The sequence below is a fragment of the Vulpes lagopus genome, chromosome 3 (genome assembly GCF_018345385.1).
Source record: "Vulpes lagopus strain Blue_001 chromosome 3, ASM1834538v1, whole genome shotgun sequence".
NCBI lineage: Eukaryota > Metazoa > Chordata > Mammalia > Carnivora > Canidae > Vulpes > Vulpes lagopus.
Window position 1 is genome coordinate 13,542,169 of NC_054826.1, and position 23,208 is coordinate 13,565,376.

At 41.0% G+C, this 23,208-nt stretch overlaps 1 protein-coding gene across 2 annotated transcripts in view; it reads left to right on the forward strand.

The window, feature by feature from the left end:
* The window catches only part of NPR3 (natriuretic peptide receptor 3), a 72,086-nt gene that overhangs the window by 42,878 nt on the left and 6,000 nt on the right, over positions 1-23,208 (forward strand). Inside the window, exons 4-7 of one of the 2 annotated variants that reach the window (XM_041748619.1) lie at positions 13,721-13,856; positions 19,207-19,301; positions 20,948-21,083; positions 22,542-22,629. In XM_041748619.1, coding sequence (XP_041604553.1) covers positions 13,721-13,856; positions 19,207-19,301; positions 20,948-21,083; positions 22,542-22,629 — 455 coding nt within the window. The remainder of the gene's footprint in view (positions 1-13,720; positions 13,857-19,206; positions 19,302-20,947; positions 21,084-22,541; positions 22,630-23,208) is intronic. The other variant, XM_041748620.1, reaches the window with a different exon arrangement.

Consider the following 23,208-nt stretch of genomic DNA (forward strand, 5'->3'; position numbering starts at 1 on the left):
CTGGTAGTTTTCTGGTTTCAGCCTCATATTTAAGACTTTAATCCATTTTGAGTTAATTTCAGTGCACAGATCTTGATTAAATTTATTCCTAAGTAGTTTGTTGTTTTTGATGCAAAACACTCTTCTTGCTTTTATTAGCATGAATTTGTTTTGCCCACTCTTAAATTCACATGGCACATACTGTATGAATGGAATCATACAGTATATACTCTTTGTCTGGCTTCTTTCTTTCATATGCTGTTTTGAGATTTTACATGATGTTTTATTTATTAGTCTTTCTTTTAAAAATTGCTGAGTAATATTTTATGTGTACCATAATTTCACAATTTATTCTCCTGTAGATGGACTTTTTTTCCAAGTTGGGACTATTATGACTAAGGCTGCAATGAGCATTCTTGTATAAGTCTCTTTGGGGACATAGGCTTTCATTTTTATTGGGTAATATCTAGGAATGAAATTGCTGGGTCATAGGAGAGGTGTATGTTTAATTTTATAAGAAACTGCCAAAGTAATACTGTTTTAAATTTCCACCCACAATGTATGAGAGTTACAGTTGTTTCTACAATCTCATCTACATTTGGTGTTGTCAGCTTTTTACTTTTAGTTATTCTGATGAAGGTAGAATGGTACCTCATTGTGTTTTTAAATTGCATTCTCCTGGTGACTAGTGATTTTGAACCTCTTTTCATGTGCTGTGTTGGCTTACTTCATTTTTGTGATGTTTGCTGAACTACTTGCCCAAATTTAAACTGAGTTTCTTGTCTTTCATTATTGACTTTAAAAGTTCTTTTTAGGGGATCCCTGGGTGGCTCAGTGGTTTAGCACCTGCCATTGGCCCAGGGTGTGATCCTGGAATTCTAGGATCAAGTCCTGCATCAGGCTCCCTGCATGGAGCCTGCTTCTCCCTCTGCCTGTGTCTCTGCCTCTCTCTCTCTGTGTCTCTCATAAATAAATAAATAAATAAATAAATAAATAAATAAATAAATAAAATCTTTAAAAAAATAAGTTCTTTTGAAATAGTCTGAATATAAGTCAGATTTATGTATAATGAATATTTTCTTTCAGTTTTTTCACTTTTTTTTTTTTTTTTTTAAAGATTTTTTTTTTTTAATTTTTATTTATTTATGATAGTCATAGAGAGAGAGAGAGAGGCAGAGACACAGGCGGAGGGAGAAGCAGGCTCCATGCACCGGGAGCCTGATGTGGGATTCGATCCTGGGTCTCCAGGATCGCGCCCTGGGCCAAAGGCAGGCGCCAAACCGCTGCGCCACCCAGGGATCCCAGTTTTTTCACTTTTTAACATCTTTAATGACACCTTTTGGTGGCATAATTATTTTATAATATTCCACTTCCTTTCAAAGCTTTATAGCTTTAGCTCTTATATTGAGATCTGTGATCCATCTCAAATGAATTTTGCTGAGAGATAGAAATCAAGTTTAAGTTTTTTCCTATATTCTGTTTTTTTTTCTATTGTGACTTGCTTAAGTGACTTGGCCAAAACTCAGATAATGATGTAAGTGTGAATTCTGAACTCTTTATTCTGTTCCATTACTCTATTTGTCTGTATTTATACCAATTCTATACTGTCTTGAATACTATGGCTTTACAGTCAATTTTGAAATCTGATAATACAAGTCCTCTAATTTGCCTTTCTCTTTAAAGGAAGTTTTTCATCTTCTAAGTTATTTACTTGTTTTTTTGTTTTTTAAGATTTTATTTATTCATGAATGACAGAGAGAGAGAGAGAGAGAGAGAGAGAGAGGCAGAGACACAAGCAGAGGGAGAAGCAGGCTCCATGCAGGGTGCCCAATGTGGGACTCGATCCCAGGACTCCAGGATCATGCCCTGGGATTAAAGCAGGTGCTAACCCACTGAGCTACCCAGGCATCCCTACTTTTTCTATATAAATTTTAGAAGCAGCTCGTCAATTGCTACAAAAAAAAGATCCTGGGACTTTTTTTTTATTTGGGTTGTATTGATCTGTAGACTTATTTGGGGAAAAATTGACATCTTAAAAGTATTGAATCTTTCAATCCATGAACATGGTCTATCTCTCCATTTATTTGAGTTGTCTTTAATTTTTCCTCAGTAATGTTTGTAGTTTTCTGTGTGGAGGTTCTACATCTTTGGTTAAATTTATTGCTAATAATTTTATGTGTTCTAGAACTGCTGTAAGCAGAATAAACAATTCATTTTCAATTTTTTGTTGGTAGAATATAGAAATACAGTTAGTTTATGTATATTGATTTTGTATTGTTTCTGTTCTTTAAATTGAGATGTTTACTATTCATATATATCTTTTATTTTTATTTTATTTTATTTTTTTAAATAAATTAAATTTTTTATTTTTATTTATTTATTTATTTTAATAAATTAATTTTTATTGGTGTTCAATTTGCCAACATACAGAATAACATCCAGTGCTCATCCCGTCAAGTGTCCCCCTCAGTGCCCGTCACCCATTCACCCCCACCCCCCGCCCTCCTCCCCTTCCACCACCCCTAGTTCGTTTCCCAGAGTTAGGAGTCTTTATGTTCTGTCTCCCTTTCTGATATTTCCCACACATTTCTTCTCCCTTCCCTTATATTCCCTTTCACTATTGTTTATATTCCCCAGATGAATGAGAACATACACTGTTTGTCCTTCTCCGATTGACTTACTTCACTCAGCATAATACCCTCCAGTTCCATCCACATTGAAGCAAATGGTGGGTATTTGTCGTTTCTAATGGCTGAGTAATATTCCATTGTATACATAAACCACATCTTCTTTATCCATTCATCTTTCGATGGACACCGAGGCTCCTTCCACAGTTTGGCTATTGTGGACATTGCTGCTATAAACATTGGGGTGCAGGTGTCCCGGCGTTTCATTGCATTTGAATCTTTGGGGTAAATCCCCAACAGTGCAATTGCTGGGTCGTAGAGCAGGTCTATTTATAACTCTTTGAGGAACCTCCACACAGTTTTCCAGAGTGGCTGCACCAGTTCACATTCCCATATATATATCTTTTAAATAGTGGATTCAATCTGTTTTTAAACTTAACCAGTGAGTATTTATTTTTTCAGTATTGTACTTTTCAGTTCTAGAATATCCACTTGTTCTTTTTTAAAGATTTCATTTCTCTGCTGGTTCCATATTTGGTCATTCTTTGTGGTCATCTTTTTCTTTAAGCCTTTCTACGTATTTGTAATAGCTGCTTTGATGTTCTTATCTGCTAATTTCAACATTTAGATCATTTCAGGGTCACTTTTTATTCACTGTTTTCTTGACTATAGATCATTTCTCTTGCCCCTGAATGTCTAATATTTTTGAGTTTGTAGTGGATGTTGTGAATATGTTATAAAGACTGTATTCAGTTATGTTACTCTGAAGAGTAATTTTTGTTCCAGCAGGCAGTTAAATTACTAATTACTTTGAGCTTTTGGAGGCTTGGTTTTATTTTTTATTAAGGTGACTCTCTTTTGGTTTGCTTTCAGCTTTAGGACAAATCCTTAGTCTCTTGGTACAGAGAGGTGTGGCCCAATAGGGTTTTACTAGAAAGCCTGAGTTATTTCCCAAGTTACAAACTCCAAATGCTCTTCTGTGCAGAAGGCAGCAATTTAGATGTTCCTTAGCTTCTTCAACTTTCCAGCTGTTGCTTTCTACAGGATTCCTTGGTGCCTTTCCTGTGTGTGTGCAGTTTAGGAATCAACTAAGGACGGCAGAATTTATGAACAGATTTGAGTGCTCCCTTCTCTCTGGCTCTCTTTTTCCTAGGATTTACTCCCTCATTTATGTCCTCAGTATCATCTCTGAACTACATCATCTGTAAAATGCAGATGTGCATTGGGAGCAAAGAAGGCTGTGACTTTCTGCTTGAGTCCTAGCTACCACATGTCTTCTGGACAAGGAGTACCCTTAGAGGATATATTCATATACATTTAGTTCTCATAAAATATGGTCAAATCTCCTACATTTTCTGTCTCTTTTCTTCAGTTAATTCTTTAAAAAAATTTTTGTTCAGAGTGTATAATTGTTTTTGAAATGTTAATCTGATACAAACAACTCTGCTTTTAAAGAGAGTTTAAAAAGAACTCTCTTTTTAAAACAGAACTATGATGCTATTATCACACCTGAAATTTTACAATAATTCCTTAATTTCATCAATAAAGTGTTCAAAATGTTCAGGGAATTAAGTTTCTTGTAAGGTAGATAATCTCTCTCTCTCTCTCTCTCTCTCTCTCTCTGTGTAGCAAATTTGATGGAAAAAGTTTCTTTAAAAAGTTCATTCATTCACTGGCTGAGAATTATATTGTTAGTTTCAGCATAAGCATCATGTATCAGTTTTAAAATCTGGAGGTCTTTCTCTTAGTAGCAGCTGCAGGATCAATTTAATGGCAATCTCAACTATATTAGATCCAGTCAAAAGCAAAGAAGTATGTGAAAAAGGCCTTTGAGCAGCTAAAATCAACATATAATCTATTCATTTTATCATAGGAGAATCTCTCAAATTCTTACTCAGAAACTGTTTACCCCATTTTAAGTGTAGTCATAATGTCATAATGAGCTATGTGATTTCTTCCTCAGTTTACAGAACATTAGTAGTAATAAGTCTGAGAGAAGGAGAAGGCATCAAGAGAGGCACAGTGAAAGTAGTAAGTTAATGACAGGTGACAGTGGAGTCAACTCAAGTGAGTTGTGTTAGATGCAGGGCTAGATCCAGGGAAACTAAGATACCTGCCATAGGGTTTGTGCAAGTAGCTTGTGGAATGTCAGAGCACACAAAAGTGCAAGATAGACTGGTGTGTGAGATGATATGAGTTGGCACTAAGTGCACTTGTGGAAGAAAGGAGGAATAGGGTGGTTCAGCAAAAGATCCAGCAAGAACAAGTTTGAGTGGCTCACAGAAGGTTGATGTGTCCATTAGGATCCTGGAAGGAAATAAAAGACACATTGAAAGGAAATGAAAGAGAACTCAGTGAAGGGATGGTCACAGAGTTATGTGTGGAGTTAAGGAAGATCAACGAAAGATGGCATAGAACCCCATGACCTGTAAATGTGGGAAGTTGTTACAACCCCTAGACCAGAAGGGGCAACAGGAGGGAAAGGTTACTAGTACCCATGCTAGCAACTGCTTGTGGCAGTTTTGGAGAACCACCTGTGACATCTGATGGAGGAGTGCAGGTGACATCCTGATCTTTATCTCCTTCTACCCTCTAATCTGCTGAACCAACCGGAAGCTAGGGGACAAGGGAACCCAGTTGAGTTGTCCATATAAGTCAGCCTCCCAGAGCACAGAGCTGGTTGAAGAAGGGTGGAAAGTGGATCTGGAGGGAGTAATCCAAGAATATCCAGTAAAGTTGAGTAGGAGTTTGCTTTGGATGAGACAAGGCCCATGGGGAGGGCATTCCAAGCCCAGGGGCTAATGTGTAAAGGTACCTCATGGCATGCTCAGAGAATCCAAGATATTTTGTAAAGAGTAGGGCATAGAGTTCATTTAAGTCTTAGTCTTCTTTTTTATAGACTCTTACTGCTCTTTCCAGTCTATATACTCAAGATACTTTTAGAGCTATCAAGCCAATTAAAAACACAGACTAGAGCACAAAGCTGTTTTCCAGTGTTAGTTGGCTGAACACATGTGTCAATAGGATAAATGTGATAACTAGGCAGTCCTGGTTTGGACTCCTACTAAGAACTTGTTCATCCAACATTTTCTGGGATTCTGACCCCATCCATTGACTCAGATATCTCCATTCTGTAAGAGTGTTAGAGTCTATCTCAGGGATAATACAGTGCCTATCTATGAAAGTTTTGTAAGGACTAAGTACAATAGAACTTAACTGTTTACGTAGCCCCTAGCATGTAGGAGATGTTCAAGAAAAGTTAGCTGTTCTAATAATTACCTGGCACTAAAGAGAACTGCTTGACGTTGTTCAATCTAGCATTTTGTAAACTTGTTAACCACAATCCTGCTATTTATAGAGTCATCCATTAACATTTTAAGGAATGCTGCTGCTCTGTGAAATGTATCTTGGGAAACTCTGAATTAAGAATTTAATAAAATTAACCTTTTCACTATTCATAGTGATTGAATAAATCAAGAATGCTTGAACTAGGAGTTGGGGTTCTGGATCTTAGCTCAGTTCTAACTACATCTTGAAATTGCTTAAAGAAAAAGGGGGAGGGAGGAGTTTCATTTTAAGATACAAGACATAAAAAAATTAAGTTAAATTAAAAAAAATAAGATACAGGACATAAATGAAAAGAAGTCCACCCAAGAAAAAAATCCCCAAAGCCTGGATTTTTGCCCATCTTTTACTTACCATCACATCTCCAGATGACTCAGGGGATGTAGTCTGAAGTTATCAGCATGTTTAAAAGGATGTCATCAAGTTGGAGAAATTAGAATTTACATGTCCCTGCTGATTTTGGCCTTTTAGAAATAATGAAGCCAGAAATTGGCTTTCTGTGTTTTCCTGTCTCCATCTCCCTTTGGCTTTGTTCATCAGCCTTCCTCTTGTCTTGGGTCTGCCTCACCACCTGGCATGAACACTGCAGGCCACACAGGGTCCTGCTCTCTGGCCCAGCCCTTCTCCCATTGGATTTTGGTTTACGCATTTATCCACTTCAACATTGTGCTTGGTAGGACCACAGATCCCTGGGAAGACAGGCCAATGAGTATCCAGAGCAGTCTGTGGGGGTTGGGTCACCAAGCCTTGCAGAGGCACATCTATCTGGTTGGGCACTGGTGGGATATCAAGGCCAAGACCATACATCACTCATTTGATCATCTGAAAGCCAGGGACAATTAGGTCATTATGTATGTGCATTTCTCAACTAAGCCTTCAAGGGTAATGGGTGATGAGAAATATCCGGATATGACGTGTGTGTGACATATTCAGAGGGCAAACATATCAGATGACTGAATTCTCTGCATGAGCAAGGGGAGAGTTTCTGAGTCATTCTCATTTGCTTGTGCTCCATAGCCACCAATTTGAAGAATCCAATTCCATAGAGTCTTCCCCTACTTTGTTGCTCCCTACCAGGTGGCCCCATGTGGCTTGGGTTGCTGAGGTATGCTCGTGTAAATGGATGCCATATACCAGTGTTGTGGTGCCTGTGTTTAGCTTCCACGGCTGCTGCAATCATTAAAAGGGCAGCCAGTTGCTATAGTAGGGGACGGGTCATAACTTAACGATCTTCCCAGGACTGCTTTTGTTTAATGATCCATTCTGTTTTAGAGAGAGACAGAGGAAAAAAAAAAATCTGCCTCTGTCTGAGGGCAGCCACATTCTAGGCTGTAAGATCTGAGTTAATCCCCAGGCAGGCATGGCTACAGGGGTGGATCTGAGCCCAGGATAGAGACAGTCATTTGGGAAACTTAGGGCAAACTCCCACCCCATGTAAGTCATAACTTCGGTATAAGGAGGAAGAAATCTGCCAGACATGATGGCAATGCTTCGGCCAGCACACAGCTGGGCCCTGGCTCTCTCCCTGATGTGCTGCCTGACTGTTGTTAGTAAGCCTCTTGACCTTTGCATTTCCTCAGAGTTCAACTAGGATAAGGATTTAGATTTTCAACTTAACTTTCCTCAAGGCTAAAATAAGCAAGTGACCAAGTGTGAATTCCATGAAGGCAGGCCCAGTAGAGAAGAGGCAGGCATTGGAGTGTCTGCCAATAAGAATGAGAACTCCCTCTTTTTGGTGTTGAAGAGGTTGTGATGTCACTTGGTTTATGGAAATTCTTGATGTTACTCTAAATTATAGATTTTTTAACTTTATGATTCAACAGAAAGTTGAATTAAAACAAAATCTCTGTTTTTATTGCATGGAGATCACTTATAAAGTGTTCATCAAATGTATAAAATTCTTTAACCTTTGGTCTATCCATGTAGCATGCCCAGGCCATTTCTTTCCCCCATTCACCACCACAGGGACCCAGTAGGTCAGGATAAGTTTCATTAATGAATTAGACAAGCTGTCATTGTTCCTGCTATGAAGGGGAAAGGGCACGTCCTAGACCCAGTTCTTTTCTCACCTTTTCACCACCAAAATTTCCATTTCTTGGGGCACCTGGGTGGTACAGTTGGCTGAGTGTCTAACTCTCGGTTTCAGCTCAGGTCATGATCTCAGAGTTGTGAGATCAAGCACCATGTCAGGCTCTGAGCTCAGTGTGGAGACTGCTTGAGATTCTCTCTCCCTCTCCCTCTGCCCCTCTTGCTGTCTCCAAAATAGATAAATAAATCTTTAAAAAATTTCCATTTCTCTCATCTCCCCTTCAACTGAGTGAGAGGTTAAAGGTCATGTCTTTTTCAAAAGACTCTTGAGAAATGTTGCCCAATATCTTTTGCTTTCTTCTTTTGCATTGGGAACCACTGGTTTGTGGTAAGGTAGATAAAATCACTGTGTGATATGCTTGAGTTATGTGAATACCACAAGCAAAATCCCAGGACAGCCGAGCCTTGCATTTAACTTTGGTAGCTCTCTCCCAGTGGCCTCTGTCTGAGAGCTTTACAGGCTTTCTCAGATATCCAGACGACCTGGGGAGCTAGATTACTGCTGTGTTATTCACTCTCACTTTACAGAACAGCTGAGGCATGCAGCATACTCTGCTTACTTGTTTGGAACTCAGGCACTGAGGAATTCATCTATGAATTTGCCCCTCCAAAAAGAAATGAGAAAGACTCCACTCACTGTCACAGATAGGAGTCCTGTCATGAAGGGCGACTCTTTATGATCAGTTAAAATATAACAAGATTTCAATTCAGCTTTCTCCATGATAGAGGATTAAAAAAATAACACAACACTAATAGACATGTCTGACAGGTGCTCTCGGAGAGGAAGGCCAGCGACAAAATGGCGCTCTTCCATTTGGAAGACCTGCTGCTGGCCAACTACAGAGGGCAAAATCAAGAGAACGGAGATAAAATGATGAGACCTCTGTTAGTGCCAGCATGCTATCTTGTTCTGGCAAACTTCCCAGAATGAGTGGAAGATGATGAGTGACTTCCATCTTGTTTAAAGGATAGGCATTTTACTTGATACATAGCATAAGTACTTATTACCTCGAAGCTTGCCCTTCATCATGGTCTACTTCATAACTTTGTTGTGTAAAGTCCATCTGTGTGTTTTTGTGGAGCTGTGGTACTGTTTGGTTGGGACTGTAAACTCCCAGGGCTCATGAACTATACTGTTCAGCATCTAGCAGGGGAATGGCTGTGTTAAGGAATTTAATTAAGACTATGCCTAATGGGGATCCCTGGGTGGCGCAGCGGTTTGGCGCCTGCCTTTGGCCCAGGGCGCGATCCTGGAGACCCGGGATCGAATCCCACGTCAGGCTCCCGGTGCATGGAGCCTGCTTCTCCCTCTGCCTGTGTCTCTGCCTCTCTCTCTCTCTCTGTGACTATCATAAATAAATAAAAATTAAAAAAAAAAAAAAAAAAATTTAAAAAAAAAAAAAAGACTATGCCTAATGACAGTAAGGAAGAGCTTTTTGGCTAGAAATGATGCTAAATACTAGAATACTCAGGTGGGGGAATCCTATTTTCTTCGATTAGTAACAATAGCATGATATGTCAGTCAGGACTTTGAGGTTCAAATTTTGTTATGACCAGAAGCAGGGGGACATACCAGATGACTTTGTTCCTTTTAGCCTGGAGGTTGAGTGAAAAATGTTTCAAGGCAACTGAGTACTCTGGATCTTTTTCTCCTTCATTAAAAAAAAAAATTACACTTGCGATTTTCAGTGCCTATAATGTGCTAACGGGCTTTCCTCCCATTAAAAAACACGTGTGGATGTGAGAATGTTCTCCTTGAGAAAAGATGGTCTCTAGGGTTTTGCTTCTGGCTTGAAGTTCTATGAGGTAGGTGTTATGAAACCTCCCCCGCAGCAGGCTGGGGTGCCAGTGAACCTCAGTGCGGGTCAACAGCTCTCCTGCTAATTTTGGCAGGAGAGGGAAACACTCAGCTACTTTGGGAGGAAAGAAGGTAAATTTTGCGATCCATTTGCAAATCAAGATAGAATGAGTTTTCAGACCTGGACATGTGTCCAGAGCTATCTGTTCTCTTCTCCCATCAAACCTGTTAGGAAAAAGAGTAATTTGGATGCCTGGGTGGCTCAGGGTCTGCCTTTAGCCCAGGGCGTGATCCTGGAGTCCCAGGATTGAGTCCCACATCGGGATCCCTGCAGGGAGCCTGCTTCTCCCTCTCCCTGTGTCTCTCATGAATAAATAAATAAAATCTTTAAAAAGAAGAAAAGAAAAGGGTAATCCAAGTTCGTGTTTCTCAGCCAGATAATTGGGGAGTGTACAGGGGGCAATTGAGAGGGCCTATCAAGGAAAGAGGATGGGCCAGAAGGGGGTTGGTACTGGGGCACATGTCCTGTGCTTTGGGTCACCAATGGCAGCATGATGGCCCTACGTTAGGATTTTGAGAAGGAATCAAGAGGAGGAGGAGGGAGAGAAGTGGACAGCTGATACCCAGTAGCTGGTACTTTACAGTGTAAGCAGGGGCCATACTAGCTCCCCAGGAACAAGGACTAGAGAGGGAACAACCCTCAGTGAGCGAGTGTAGGAAGACTGATAGGGAATGATGCTCTTTTGGCTCCAAGAGTAAGGAGATTAGATCAGAGCTTTTTTAAGGTGTCTTCCGTCTCCCATATGCCAAGGTTCTGTGACTTCCTTTTGTAGCAGGTTGAGTTTTATACAATTAACAAAGGGAAGATAGATCTTTTGAAAAAAATATTTTTATCACGGTCAGAGAAACTGTACAGCTAAAGTCCACTTACTAAGATGCATTAACTCATCAGCACACACACTTTCTCAAGCCATGGTGACTTCACGGCTTAAGTGAAAATTTCATATTTCTTTGGAAAATTGAATTAGCATATCTAAATCAACATATCTGAATTAGCATATCTAGAAAATTATCTTTGACTAGTAGATGTTATTTCCCACTCTATTCTTCTTTGCCTAAGAAAATAATGACTGAAACTTAAGTTTGATGATTAAGAGTAAAAGCCAGTGTCTACCATTTGTTTTTGCCCCAGAAACTGTTTTATATGCACTAATTCATTTAATTCCCAGAAGAGCTCTGTGGGATGAATAGGTGCTAAAGTCCCATTTAGCCAATGAGGAAATTGAAGATTAGAGAGATTAAGTAATGTGTCAGGGCTAGGATTAGACTTTGGGTCCAGCAGCTAACTCTGAGCTTTTCTGTTAATCAGCACTCTTCCCCTCCTCCTTCTCTCCTAGATGGTCAGTGGAATTGACCAGTGTGGGGTGCACACTTCATGCTCCGGCAGAATTAGGGGTGTGACCACTCTGGAAGTAAGAGAACTGCTTGGCATGTTAAAGCATGAATAAGGAGCCTTAGTTTCCATGAAATGTAAAATGGGTCCACAAGATATGTTATACCATAAGTGGATTGCTTATTTTCTGAATACTGCTATTAGGAATTAAAGGCTAAGCAGGATCCCTCGGTTTATAGTTCTCTATAGGTACACAATAACAACAACAAAACCTGTGAGCACTGACTCTGTCAGGCACTGTTGGAGGTCTTTCACATCTAGTAATTCATTTAAACCTAAGAGCAACCTCATGAGACAAGTACTATTATTCTCCTCATTTTCCAGATAGGGAAAACAGGCTCAGAGTTGTGGAGAAACACATCTAGGAAGTGGCAAAGCTGAGAAGTGAGCCCAGGTTCTAGCCATTATTCTAAACGGCTTCTCAGCACTGGGCTTTGGCAAATCCAAAATATTTGCTTCTGTGATGAAAACTCATCATCCTTAAGGGCCGGATGAGGCCACCTAGTACTGGACATTGGGCTGTGTCTGCTGTGAATGCTTGTATTTGAATGAGGTGATGCAGGTCAGTGTGTCTCTCTTCCTATGGGATCTCTTTCTAGGGGTGAGCATAGAATGCCTCCTCCCCAAGACTCACAGTGGTCGTCTGTGGGATGCTGAATTCATTCTGCTCCATGACATTCCATTCTTGTCACTTTCTCCTGAAATAAGACTTGTTTTTAGTTTTGTTTTTTTTTTTTTGTACTTTATACAGAATTTGTAAGCTACTCGGTTTCAAGATTGTATTTGCTCATTTCGTGTTCAATGAATGTTCAGTGGGTTTAAATATAATATAAGAACTTTCAAATGGTTCTGAAAACCTTTTTGGGCATGACTTTGGTGTATTTGAGGCTTATTTACCTCACCAGAGACCTGTGCCTAAGTGACAACCATGGTTTTATGTAAATCAATTCATTTAGAGATCATTTTTCTTTAAAATATTTTAGAAACATCCTCATCAATCCTGCTCTTCCTTTTTAGTAGAAAGGAGCGGTACAAGAAGAAAAAGTAGTTGTGCTAGTTCAAGTAGCAGGGTCAGCAAGTGCCATGTTTAATGGATTTTTTTTTTAAAACATCTTTATGATGGTACCCATTGCTCATCCCGTGCTTCGGTAGTTCAGAAATATGGCAATTATTAGCCAAATAGATAGGGTCCCAGGGCTGTAAATGTACAGTGACTATAATTTTCCAAGCATTAGAGCCCATATCCTGTTGTCCTCGGTACTTGGAGGTCACCAGCACTTTATTCCAGTATTTACATGTAATTTTTTTGTGACGAATGAACATGAGACCTTTAATGGATTCCATAATGCCCGTTCTGTATTTAGTTTCGTTCTGTACTTGCCTCTTACAGGGTTCATTTTCATGAAAGCAGATTTGTATGGGGGTAAAGGCTGGGGTGCACAGGATGAAGACTGATTTGGATCCAGTGGGAAAATATGGCTTTTAGAGATGAGATGTACATTTATCCTCTAATCAGAGGGCATGAAGGCTGAAGAAATGTTATTTAAAAAGTGAGGTGATGCATTTTATGTTCATTATTAAAGAAAACTTGTACTGTAAAAAAAAAAAAAAAAAGAACTTTCAAATGGTACTTATGGAATGAAACAAGGCTCAAAGAAATTAAGTGACTTCCCCCAAAGTACTTGCAACTTAAGTTTCTTGAGGACAAGGGGTATCTTATTTGACCTAGAACTCTGCTGGGATAAACCAGTCGGGTCCGGGCCTATTTCCCTTCCTGTTGTTAGAGCTTAGTAGGGTAGGGGTGGGTCCAGAGTTGGGTAGGGAGGGGTCAGATGCTCAGGAACCACTATGAACACAAGCTGGAAAGAGAAACTGAGATGGAAGAGAGGACACAGATGCTGGGCAGGTTAAAATGGCAGTGCCTGCTCTTTTTTGAATCCTTTTGAATCCCAGAGTAGGTGTTCAATGGTGTCTGAAAATGAATGAATGGACCTGCACTGTTCTTTCAGTCAGTGTCACATTCAGAGCATGGAGAGATCGTGGGGACTGTTGAAGATGGTGAAGACCTCAAGGGAGAGGTTGGACTTCAGTTGGCTTGAGGTAGAGAACAGATGTGAGGAAGGAGGAGGGCACCTGTGTAGAGGCCAAAGGCAGATGCACCTGGAATACTTAGCTTCACCAACAGGTACAGTTTCCTCGACTTCTGTAATATCTTGTCTGCTTTCCAAATTCCCCAGCTGAGGTATGGTTTTCCTTCTAAGCCAGGGCCAGGAAAACCATGGCGTGATTCTTGTTAGCTACTCTTCTGCTCATCTCTGCCACTGCTTGTGGACCTCAAGTCTAACTTGTTAGCTGTTTTGATTTGCTTACATTACTCATGAATGTTGAGACGTTGGTGTTTGGGCTCACCCAACTGGGGTTTCTTTCCAGGTTAACATGTTTGTTGAAGGATTCCACGATGCCATCCTCCTCTATGTTCTGGCTTTACATGAAGTACTCAGAGCTGGTTACAGCAAGAAGGATGGAGGGAAAATTATCCAGCAGACTTGGAACAGAACCTTTGAAGGTGAGGATTCAGTCTGTAAGGTGACAACACTCTGCAGGCGATCAAGCTGCTTCTTCCCTGGTTCTGCTTTTCTCTCTTGCACCTGTGGTACTTTGTCAGTTTCTTGTTTTTCTCAGCTGTGAAGTAAGGAGAGTAGGTCAAGATCAACCCACCTCACAGGCTTGTTGTGAAAATTAAATGAGAGAAAGCTTGTGAAAGCGCTTTGGTAGAGTCCCACTGAAACAGGAAGTGCCTTGTCTCCTTCTGATTTTTAGATAACAACTCTGCTTCTTCAAATTAAATTTGTCGCAAGCCTCATTCACAACCAATGATCAGTTTGTGAAGAGTTCTGTGATGTTTTAAAAGAAATTATACCAGGTAATATATTTATCTGTTCAATCCTGGGTAGTCTGAGATGATAAGCAGGTCCAGTCAAGTCCTGTGCTTTCATTTTACTTTTAAAATGGTAAATATCAGCTGTGGGCTTTCTTAAGGACAAAGAAGTGTAAGAACCTTGGAAAAAAAATGCCTATAATCTCATCACTCAAGCAATCTCTGTTGACACTTAAAAATTGTACGAGAATGAGACTGTTCTTGGCTGGAAAATTTAAACAGTACAAAAATGTACAAAATGAAAAGCGAAAGTTTTCCTTCCCACCCTATTCTACTTTCCCTAACGTAACCACTATTAACAATTTCCTATGATTCGGTCTAAAAATATTTTGTGCCTTCTGCCAGCACATATGCATTTGTATATCTTATCAAAAAAATTATACAAAAGGAATATATAATGAATGCCACTCTTCGTCTCAGCTTTTTAAACTTGTATATCAAGTAAAAAAAATTGCCATACGAGCACTCAAAGATTCAGCACATTTTTAAATGATAGTTCCATGGATTTTGGCCATATGGCTGCACAAAGATTCCTTTAATCAGTCTCCTATTGATGGATAACTTCAGTTTTTTACAGTTTTTGCTGTTATGCAAGATGCTATCACAGGCCTCTTATACGTCTTGATGAATATTTGCGAGTACATCTGACAGGGAACATTTCTAGTCATGAGATATCTGGGTCCAAATGTATGTTGGTGTCTTTTTTTTAGTGCCTTTTAAAGTGCATTAAATATTGTCAAATATGTTCCATCAAGGTCTACTAGTCTAAATTCTTGCTAACAGCATCAGAGTGCTTGTTTCCTCTCACTTCACTGATACACTCAAAGAAAATTGACATGAGAGTCAATGAGAATGATCCAGCTGCTGGAGCTTTGGAGCTATCAACTTCATATTCATTCAGTCATCAAATATTCTTAAGCACCTACTGTGTGCCAGGCATTGTTCAAAGTGCTGAGGATTCAGCAGTGCACTAAAGAACCTCCCTGAAATCAGCTGAACTTTCAGGGTAGTTGGGGAGGAATTGGTGACAAACAAATAAATACACTATTTCTGGGGCTATATCAGAAAGCAGGGTAGGGAGACAGAACGTGACAGGAGGGGGTGGTAGGAGGACTGTTACTTTAAGGAACAGGGGCCAGGGGGAGGTCTCTAATAATGTTGTGGTTGTGTAGAGACCTGAGGGAAGTGAAAGAAATTATGTAGATATTTAGGAGAGAACATTCTAGACAGAGCAGCGAACACAAAGACCTTGCGTTGCCTGTTGAGAGAGAGAGTGCTGAGTTCCCCTGGAAGAACGAAGAGGCCTGTGTGGCTCAAGCACAGCGTGTGAGGGGCAGTGTGTTAGTAGCCACCCTCAGAGAGGCAGCCGGTGGGTAGCGGGCAGATCCTGTGCCCCTGGAAGCTGTGCTGAGGACTTTGGGTTCCACCCTAAGTGAGATGCAGAGCCAACCAGAAGGTTTTGAGGGACATGGTCTTTCTGGAGTTTTTAAAAGGGATCCTTATGGGGATCATGTGGATGGGTGTCATTTAAAACGCCTTGATACAGAGTATAGATTGCTGGACCAGGCAGGGTTCAGGACCTGCATCTTAGTCCCTGACACAGTGTTTTGGGCTTCTCTTTCATTACGTGTACAAAGGGGTCAGACTAGCCGATGACCGATGCATCATGCTAACTCTTTCCTTGAGCCCTTTCATACACCGGGGCTATGTCTACATTTATTTGCAATTCAACTGATAAAATTTTTCAGTGATGCAAACAAGTAGTGCCAGGTCTGGATTTGGGGCACATATATATGGTTTCTCATTTGGGACTTCAGTGTATTCAACTGCCTCATCCTGTCCTTGTCAGGTTCTAGCTGCCTGGGCAGCAGCTATGGTGATAATTGGATGTGGATGTAACTTCTCCTTGGTGGATTTAGCGAATGCCACATCTTACTTGAAACTAGAGTGACATCTACTTTAACTTTAGATAGATTGTAGGACATGAACAAGTAAGTCTTTAGGATTGTCTTGCTCAGCTTCTGACTGCTTCAGTTGAGGAGCTGGAATCAAATAGGATAATTCAGGGGGCATGTTAGGACAGAGTCAAATTTCCCAGAAGTTGTGCCCAATACACTGAGAAACTGGCGTGTGTGGACACAACCTTGGTAGGCCACATCCCGTTCTTAGCTATTCCTCGCTACATGGTGTGGTCATTTGTTCTTGGTCTTCTAAAGGAGGTTGTTAAGGGAAGGGCAGGTGCCCACAAGGGCTGGAATTCAGTTTTGTATAGAGGGCATGAACTAAATTTTCCCATAGACTATCTTGGTGCTTCCATTCTAGGGCCAGGTCTATACAGGCAATATGAAATGAGTCCAAAAACAATTGACTATATAGTTCAGTCTAAACTTAGAATCTTATCTGTCCGAATGTAAAGGTAATCGAAGCCAATGTAAGTTTTGAGCTTGAAGTGTTTGGAAAGCCCATTTTATTTGCTAAACACTGATCAATCTGAGGGTAGCCCCCAAAAGAACTCTGAGAAATGGTCGCTCTGTAAGTGACCATTAAATTGTCAAAGGAAAAATACTCTGGATGTTATTTGACAAATTTGGATTTTATTACCATGAAACCTATGACCATCATTCAAGGCTCTCAATAAATGGCTTGGGAAGAAGCTGAATTTCCTCTCTGTGTAAGAGGTCAGAGTGACAAGGTAAATAGGACTGTGGCTCAAACCTTGAGGTCCACTACAGGCCAATAGAAATGAGGGTGGAAAGTCTCATTACTTAGGTACAGGAAAATTCTGCTGTCAGCCTGACAATCTCACCTTATACACAATACTCTCAGGTGAAGTCTCACTTGCTAATTGGCCACCTGAGGGTTCTCACCCCATTTCTTGGCAGAATTGTAATAGCTTAAAGTGTAATGAGGTCTTGGATTACTAGGGCCACTTTGTCTCATAAAACACTCTGCAAAAGCCTTAGCAGAACACACCTTTATAAACACCTCTGAACGGAATGACAGATGGTTTGGGGTAGGCGATATGTTTGGAGACAAATACGCTTTTTAAAAAAGATGTTTCTTATTTAAAAGTTGTAGAGGCTGTTGAAGATAAACACGTTCAATATAGGTGTATCCTTTGTAACCAGTCTATATTAAAAAGACAAATCAAGATGAATGGTAGCTCCATTCTGTTTGTGGCAAAGTAGACCAAGGTCTGGAAAAATCAGTGGTCCTTCAAACCACAACCCAAAGGACAGTAAACCCAAATACTTGCCCTCTCCAAACCACACCAGAGGATGGAACTTTCCCTTGGGATCCCTTTTCCCAGACATTCACTTTACTTCCGGAGAGAATCAAATCAATAGAAACACTAAGAATTACACTGAACTCTATTACAGTTTAAAATGAAAGAAAACAAATAGCCTTAGTTAATTAGGATGTGGCTGACATATGCATTCTCTTACTTTAGTTAATGAAAATTACAATGTAGACATATTTAGTATCAAGTAATGATACACACTTGCTTTTACTGATGAGCTAAGCCACTGTTGCTAGCCAGGGCAAAGTCAGATCCTTCCTGTGGGCACTCTGGCCACCCTAAGCCAGTCTTACTACCCCTCACTGCTTCCTTCGACACACCTTCGGCCACCTCCCCCAGAGCCTCATGGTCCCTCTGCTTCCTTTCAGCTTTCATCCCCTTAAATGCTCACAAGGCTAGCCTTTCTGCTGAGAGAGCTACTCCCTGATGACTGCTTGTCTAAATCATGGATTTTTACTAACATTCCTATAAAGACCTGCTCTTTTACTGGGTCTTCCTTGAGTCTCCAACTAGATGCCCGTTCCTTCTCTGAGTAGTGTGGGCACGGTCGGATGTCCTCTCCCAGATTGCAGGCACAGCGGTAGTAGCCACAGCAGAAGAAGACAACTAATGTCTTTCACACCTGTGGCAGAAGTGCTCAGCCTGTTGTAGCTCACTTAATCTTCTCAACAGCCTCTTGGCTGGGAGGTGCTAGTGTGCCTCTTTCACAGTCCTGAAGACTGAGGCCCAGAGGGCTACATCCTTGCCCACAGTCACAGAGCTCATCGATGTGAAAGCTAGGTTTCAGATGCACGGAGTCAGAAATGCTTAGTCCAGGCTGCCCCTGTCTTGAGTGGGGAACGTGTCCGGTTCATCTCTGCCTCAGTGGCAGCATTAAATTCAGCACCTAGTCATGGCCCAGAGCTCATCTGGATAAACAATGAATAATTTAATTATCCCTATGAGGTGGTGGGTGTCAATTACACTTATCGTGGTCATCATTTCACAACATACAGAAGTCAGACCTTTACGCCATATCCTTGGAACTCATACAGTGATGTGCTGATTATATCCCAGTAAAAATGGGGAAACAAAACCCCCAAAACAAAATATAACAAAAAGGAATGAACACAAGTGGGGTAAAGACTAGCTCTTCTTCAGCGCTTGGCTCCCATGACCTGTGAAGCAGGCCCTTTGCTCTTCTGTGCATCACCGGAGCCCATAATGAAGTGCATTCGCTGAATCCTGGGCCTGGAATGAGTTTTCTTTTATAATGTTTGGCCAGTGATAACACAAACTCATGACAAGTCTAGGAGCGCACAGCACCTCCAACCTTTCTGTCCTTGAAGTTTTTTTTTTTTTTTTTTTTAATTAATACAAAACTCTGGGATAAGCATGCTACTTTCAGGATTAGCCTTAATCTTTTTTTTTTCTTTTTTTGAACATATTCCCCAAAGAAGGTCATTTATTTCTTTTTCTTTTCATTTTTAAATGGAGAAATGTTAAGAATTTAGGAATGCAGACACAGATGAAATTACAATGTCTTTCCAAATGCCAACAAAAATGCTCAGAGTCTGATGAGATTCCCTGTGGCATGAGTTTGTTTAAAAAATCCTGTCAATTCATTTTCTTGTTTTTGTTGGCAGACGGAGGTCTTTTAAGTCACTAACTTGGAGTTCTTCACATCTCATCCTCTAGGTATTGCCGGGCAGGTGTCCATAGATGCCAATGGAGACCGGTATGGGGATTTCTCTGTGATCGCTATGACAGACCCAGAAGCAGGCACCCAGGAGGTGAGCAAACGAGACTGTGCCTCAGCTGCTCCTTCTGCTTGTTGAGATTCCAAGGAATGCATGTGTCCTGGTGTCCAAATAGCTGTCCCCAAAGCAGCCTTCAAATAAAAAATGAGCTGAAAATCTTGGAGTTTCCAAGTAGGGAAGGCTCACTTCTGGTCGAGGGTATTTTGGAAGATTTCAAGAAATGGTTCCATGTTGACCCAAAGTGGGGAAATCCCATGTTTCCAGTGGCCGAGTGTCCTTGTTGGTTGGCTCCCACCCAGAGTTGATGTCCTTGTAGCGCTTGATGTGACCTGGCATAAGGGACTTGCTGCTTTTCTCTTAGTATACATGTTTGGCCTTTGTGGGAGGAGCAGAGCCAGCAGGCACTTGCTACATTCCCTGAATGGTTTTCTAACGCTTGGAGTAGTCTGGGTCTCATGTACATTCTAGTCTCTCCCTCTGTAAAAGGCGGATAGTAACAGTCCATTATAGGGTCACTGTCAGCAGTCAGGAGTGAATGTGTGTAAAGTACTCGGTAAGTTCTCAGCACATGCCAGCGATTGTTATATTTTGGTGATTGTCTAGTATTCTTTTTACTATGACATGAAATGGCCTGTGGACGCTGGCTGGGCCTCCTTCTGGAGAGAGAGGGGAGATGTCACAGGCCACTCAGGAGCGGTGTGCTGGTGCCCAGAAGAAAGAGAAACAGATCCCGAGAACCTGGGCGGGAAGGTACTTCTAGATCAGGGCTCCGGTAGCTGGTGAAACCTCAGTTGGAACTAGAAACTGTGGACAGACCTTGAATTGAGTCATCCAGGAGTACCCAGCCAATTGAAAAAGAGAGTTCAGTCTGGAAATGGGGGTGCAAATAGGTAAATTCATCAGAGAGGAGAATGTAACTCCCAAAGTCATGGACTAATCTTCCAGCCAGAGAAGGGTGAAACAGGATGTTCCTAAAAGAGACTTCTTGACTTTTTTAAAAAATATTTTATTTGTTTATTAGAGAGAGAGAGAGAGAGAGAGAGAGGACAAGCAGGGGAACGGGCAGAAGCAGAGGGAGAAGCAGGCTCCCCACTGAGCAGGGAGCCTGGTGAAGCCCGATCCCATGACCCCGGGATTCATGACCTGAGCCAAAGGCAGCCACTTAACCAGCTGCGCCACCCAGGTGCCCCCTTCTTGACTCTTTATAGGGTGGTCTGAGGCTGGGTACCTCTAATGGCTTAATCTGGCTCCGAAGTGGACCCCGACTCTCTCCCACATCCCTGAAAGTAACTTGGGCTCTACTACGGCTGACCGCGCGGCTGCTGTGTGCCAGGTGGCAGAGGGGTGCAGCAGTGCCTCCTCCCATGAGCAAGAGAAAAGCCATAAATTCCGAGGTTATCGTTTTCTATATAACCACTTTCCTGCCATGGGAGCCACAGTCCTCCCTAAATTCAGCTTACCTTAAAAGCATCACCAGTGACTGCAAATCTTGACTGATGAAGTCCTCAAGGATGCATCATCTGCGTGATAGGGGAGCCCACCCTGTGCCTCCTCTGGAAACAGAGAACTTTGAGCTTTTATATATATATATATATATATATATATATATATATATATATATATATATATATATATATTTTTTTTTTTTTTTTTTTTTTTTTTTTTTTGCCTTTACATAGGTTATTGGTGATTACTTTGGAAAAGAAGGTCGTTTTGAAATGCGGCCAAATGTCAAATATCCTTGGGGACCTTTAAAACTGAGAATAGATGAAACCAGAATTGTGGAGCACACCAACAGCTCTCCTTGCAAATCATGTAAGTTTAGAGACTTAATTGCTCTGTGTTTCACCATCTACGGTATTAACCATAATGCAACTTTAAAAGACAGATGTTATCTAGGAGCTCATGTTCCGAATAGTCCAGCTTGCTTTTGGTAAAAAGCATGTGGTAAAACCCATGGGACGAATTCACAAACTGGCAGCCCACTTGCCTCAGAGGTTTCTAGGTCTTTCTTATTTTTTCATAGTGGTAGAAGGCTTCTCCCCATTATTACATCTCTTGCCATAATATAGTCCCTTAACATTTGAGATTTCCACTTAGGGAAAATAAAAAGATCAAATTAAGTGTGTAGCAAGTCTCCTTCTGATTTTGAGTTTGCACGTGTCCTCCTCCCCCTCAGAACCGAACAGATAATGTCCCTTAAACGCGACCAAATTTACAAATTGGCAAATATGTGTAAAATATACTATTTATGAGCAGCCTTGCCATACATATAGAAGCAAGTGGACATTCTCAGAAGGAGCTTACAAAGAGGAAAGTGTTGGAAATCGTTGCTTCAGAGAGACCCTTTGATAAGCTGGTGAGGGAGAACCAAGTGAGTATCGGTATTTCAGCCCCGTCCGTCACTGCAGGCTAACATGTGTGTGCTTACTACTTTGGGACCAGCCTTCAAACCGTGTTATTTGTGTATATGTGATAGTTATGGGAAGGAGAAAGGCAGAAATGTGTTAAGAACAATCTGTGGAGTTACTGACAAGTTACACCCTTGTCATTTACTGGTTTTGTGACTGTAGGAATGTTCCCTTACTTCTTTAAACCTCAATTTTCTCATATGTAAAATGAAAAAAGCATACCCAATCCTTTGGGCTGAGGATTAAATGGGATAATGCATTAAAGGCTTGACACTACACTATTTATCATGTTTATATAATAACTGGGACACTACTGAACTCGATTGTTTCAGTTTGTTGTTCACATTTTCACAAAGCTATATAGGACATTTTGACATGAAACTCTGGCTTTGGTGAGAGAACATCTAAAAACAGAACACTAGCCCAATGCATTTTTCACCAAATCTTCTAGCACTTCGAAGTGTCATCATCTGTCTGTGAAAATAAGATGTGCTGGGTCAGTGCCGTGGTCTGTCCAGTTGTCTTCTCTGACTAGGAGCTCAAGTGTGGATGGACGGACCTGAAAACCTCCGTTTCCAGTGTTGCTCGGATCCTCCTTGAACCTGCTTCATTCCCATAGCTCTCACTCTTGTAGCAGTGTGTTCATTCATCTGGTCCTTCCTTAAATGCTTCTTAAGCTTTGTACTTGGTAAAAAAAGGAAAGTGCAGGATCCCTTAGAAAAGCTTTCTTAAAAAACAACAACAAAAAAAGGAAAATGTGCCATAAGTGGGAAATTGAGATAAACCCTCCAGGGACTGAAACTGGAGACATTTCCAATTGTTTCTCCAAATGAACTCTGATTATCTATGTTTCTTTTTTAAGCAGGTGGTCTAGAAGAATCGGCAGTGACAGGAATTGTGGTGGGGGCCTTACTAGGAGCTGGCTTGTTAATGGCCTTCTACTTTTTCAGGTTAGGACTGCTTTATCAAGTTTTAAAATTCACTTTCTTTTATTGCCTTTATCACTCACCTTTGCACGGCCCTTCTTATCACCTGTCTGTATCTTGCTTTTCCCCCAAAAGCATGGTAATTAAAAAATGGAGCCATTCATTCGTGATGGTATTCGTGACACAGCTGGTTTGGTGGTTGATGGGTTAGCATCCTGGGCAGTGGGACAGGGCTTTCTATTGCATCCCTCTATGGGCCACAGAGCCACGGCTATCATTTGATCACAAATATCCTGATGCAAATTCCTATCACCCACCAAATTCGTAAGTGGAGAGGGAATTTGGACAAAGGAAAAACAACTTAACCTATTCTTAAGCTTCCTCCAATTCAGAAATAGGTGTCTGGGTTTGCCTTCCAAAGAGGAGGAGGTGGGTCTGAGCAGGCCACATTCTTGGGCTGGTCTGTGCTCAGTATTTGGAGAATCCACACATTTAATTGCCACTGTGGTTAAGCCCCAAAGCTCGTAAAATTGTAATATTTATGTGTGTTCAAGATACTGATAGTCCCAAATCATGAGGGCGGTCCATTCCTTTGTAATCTTT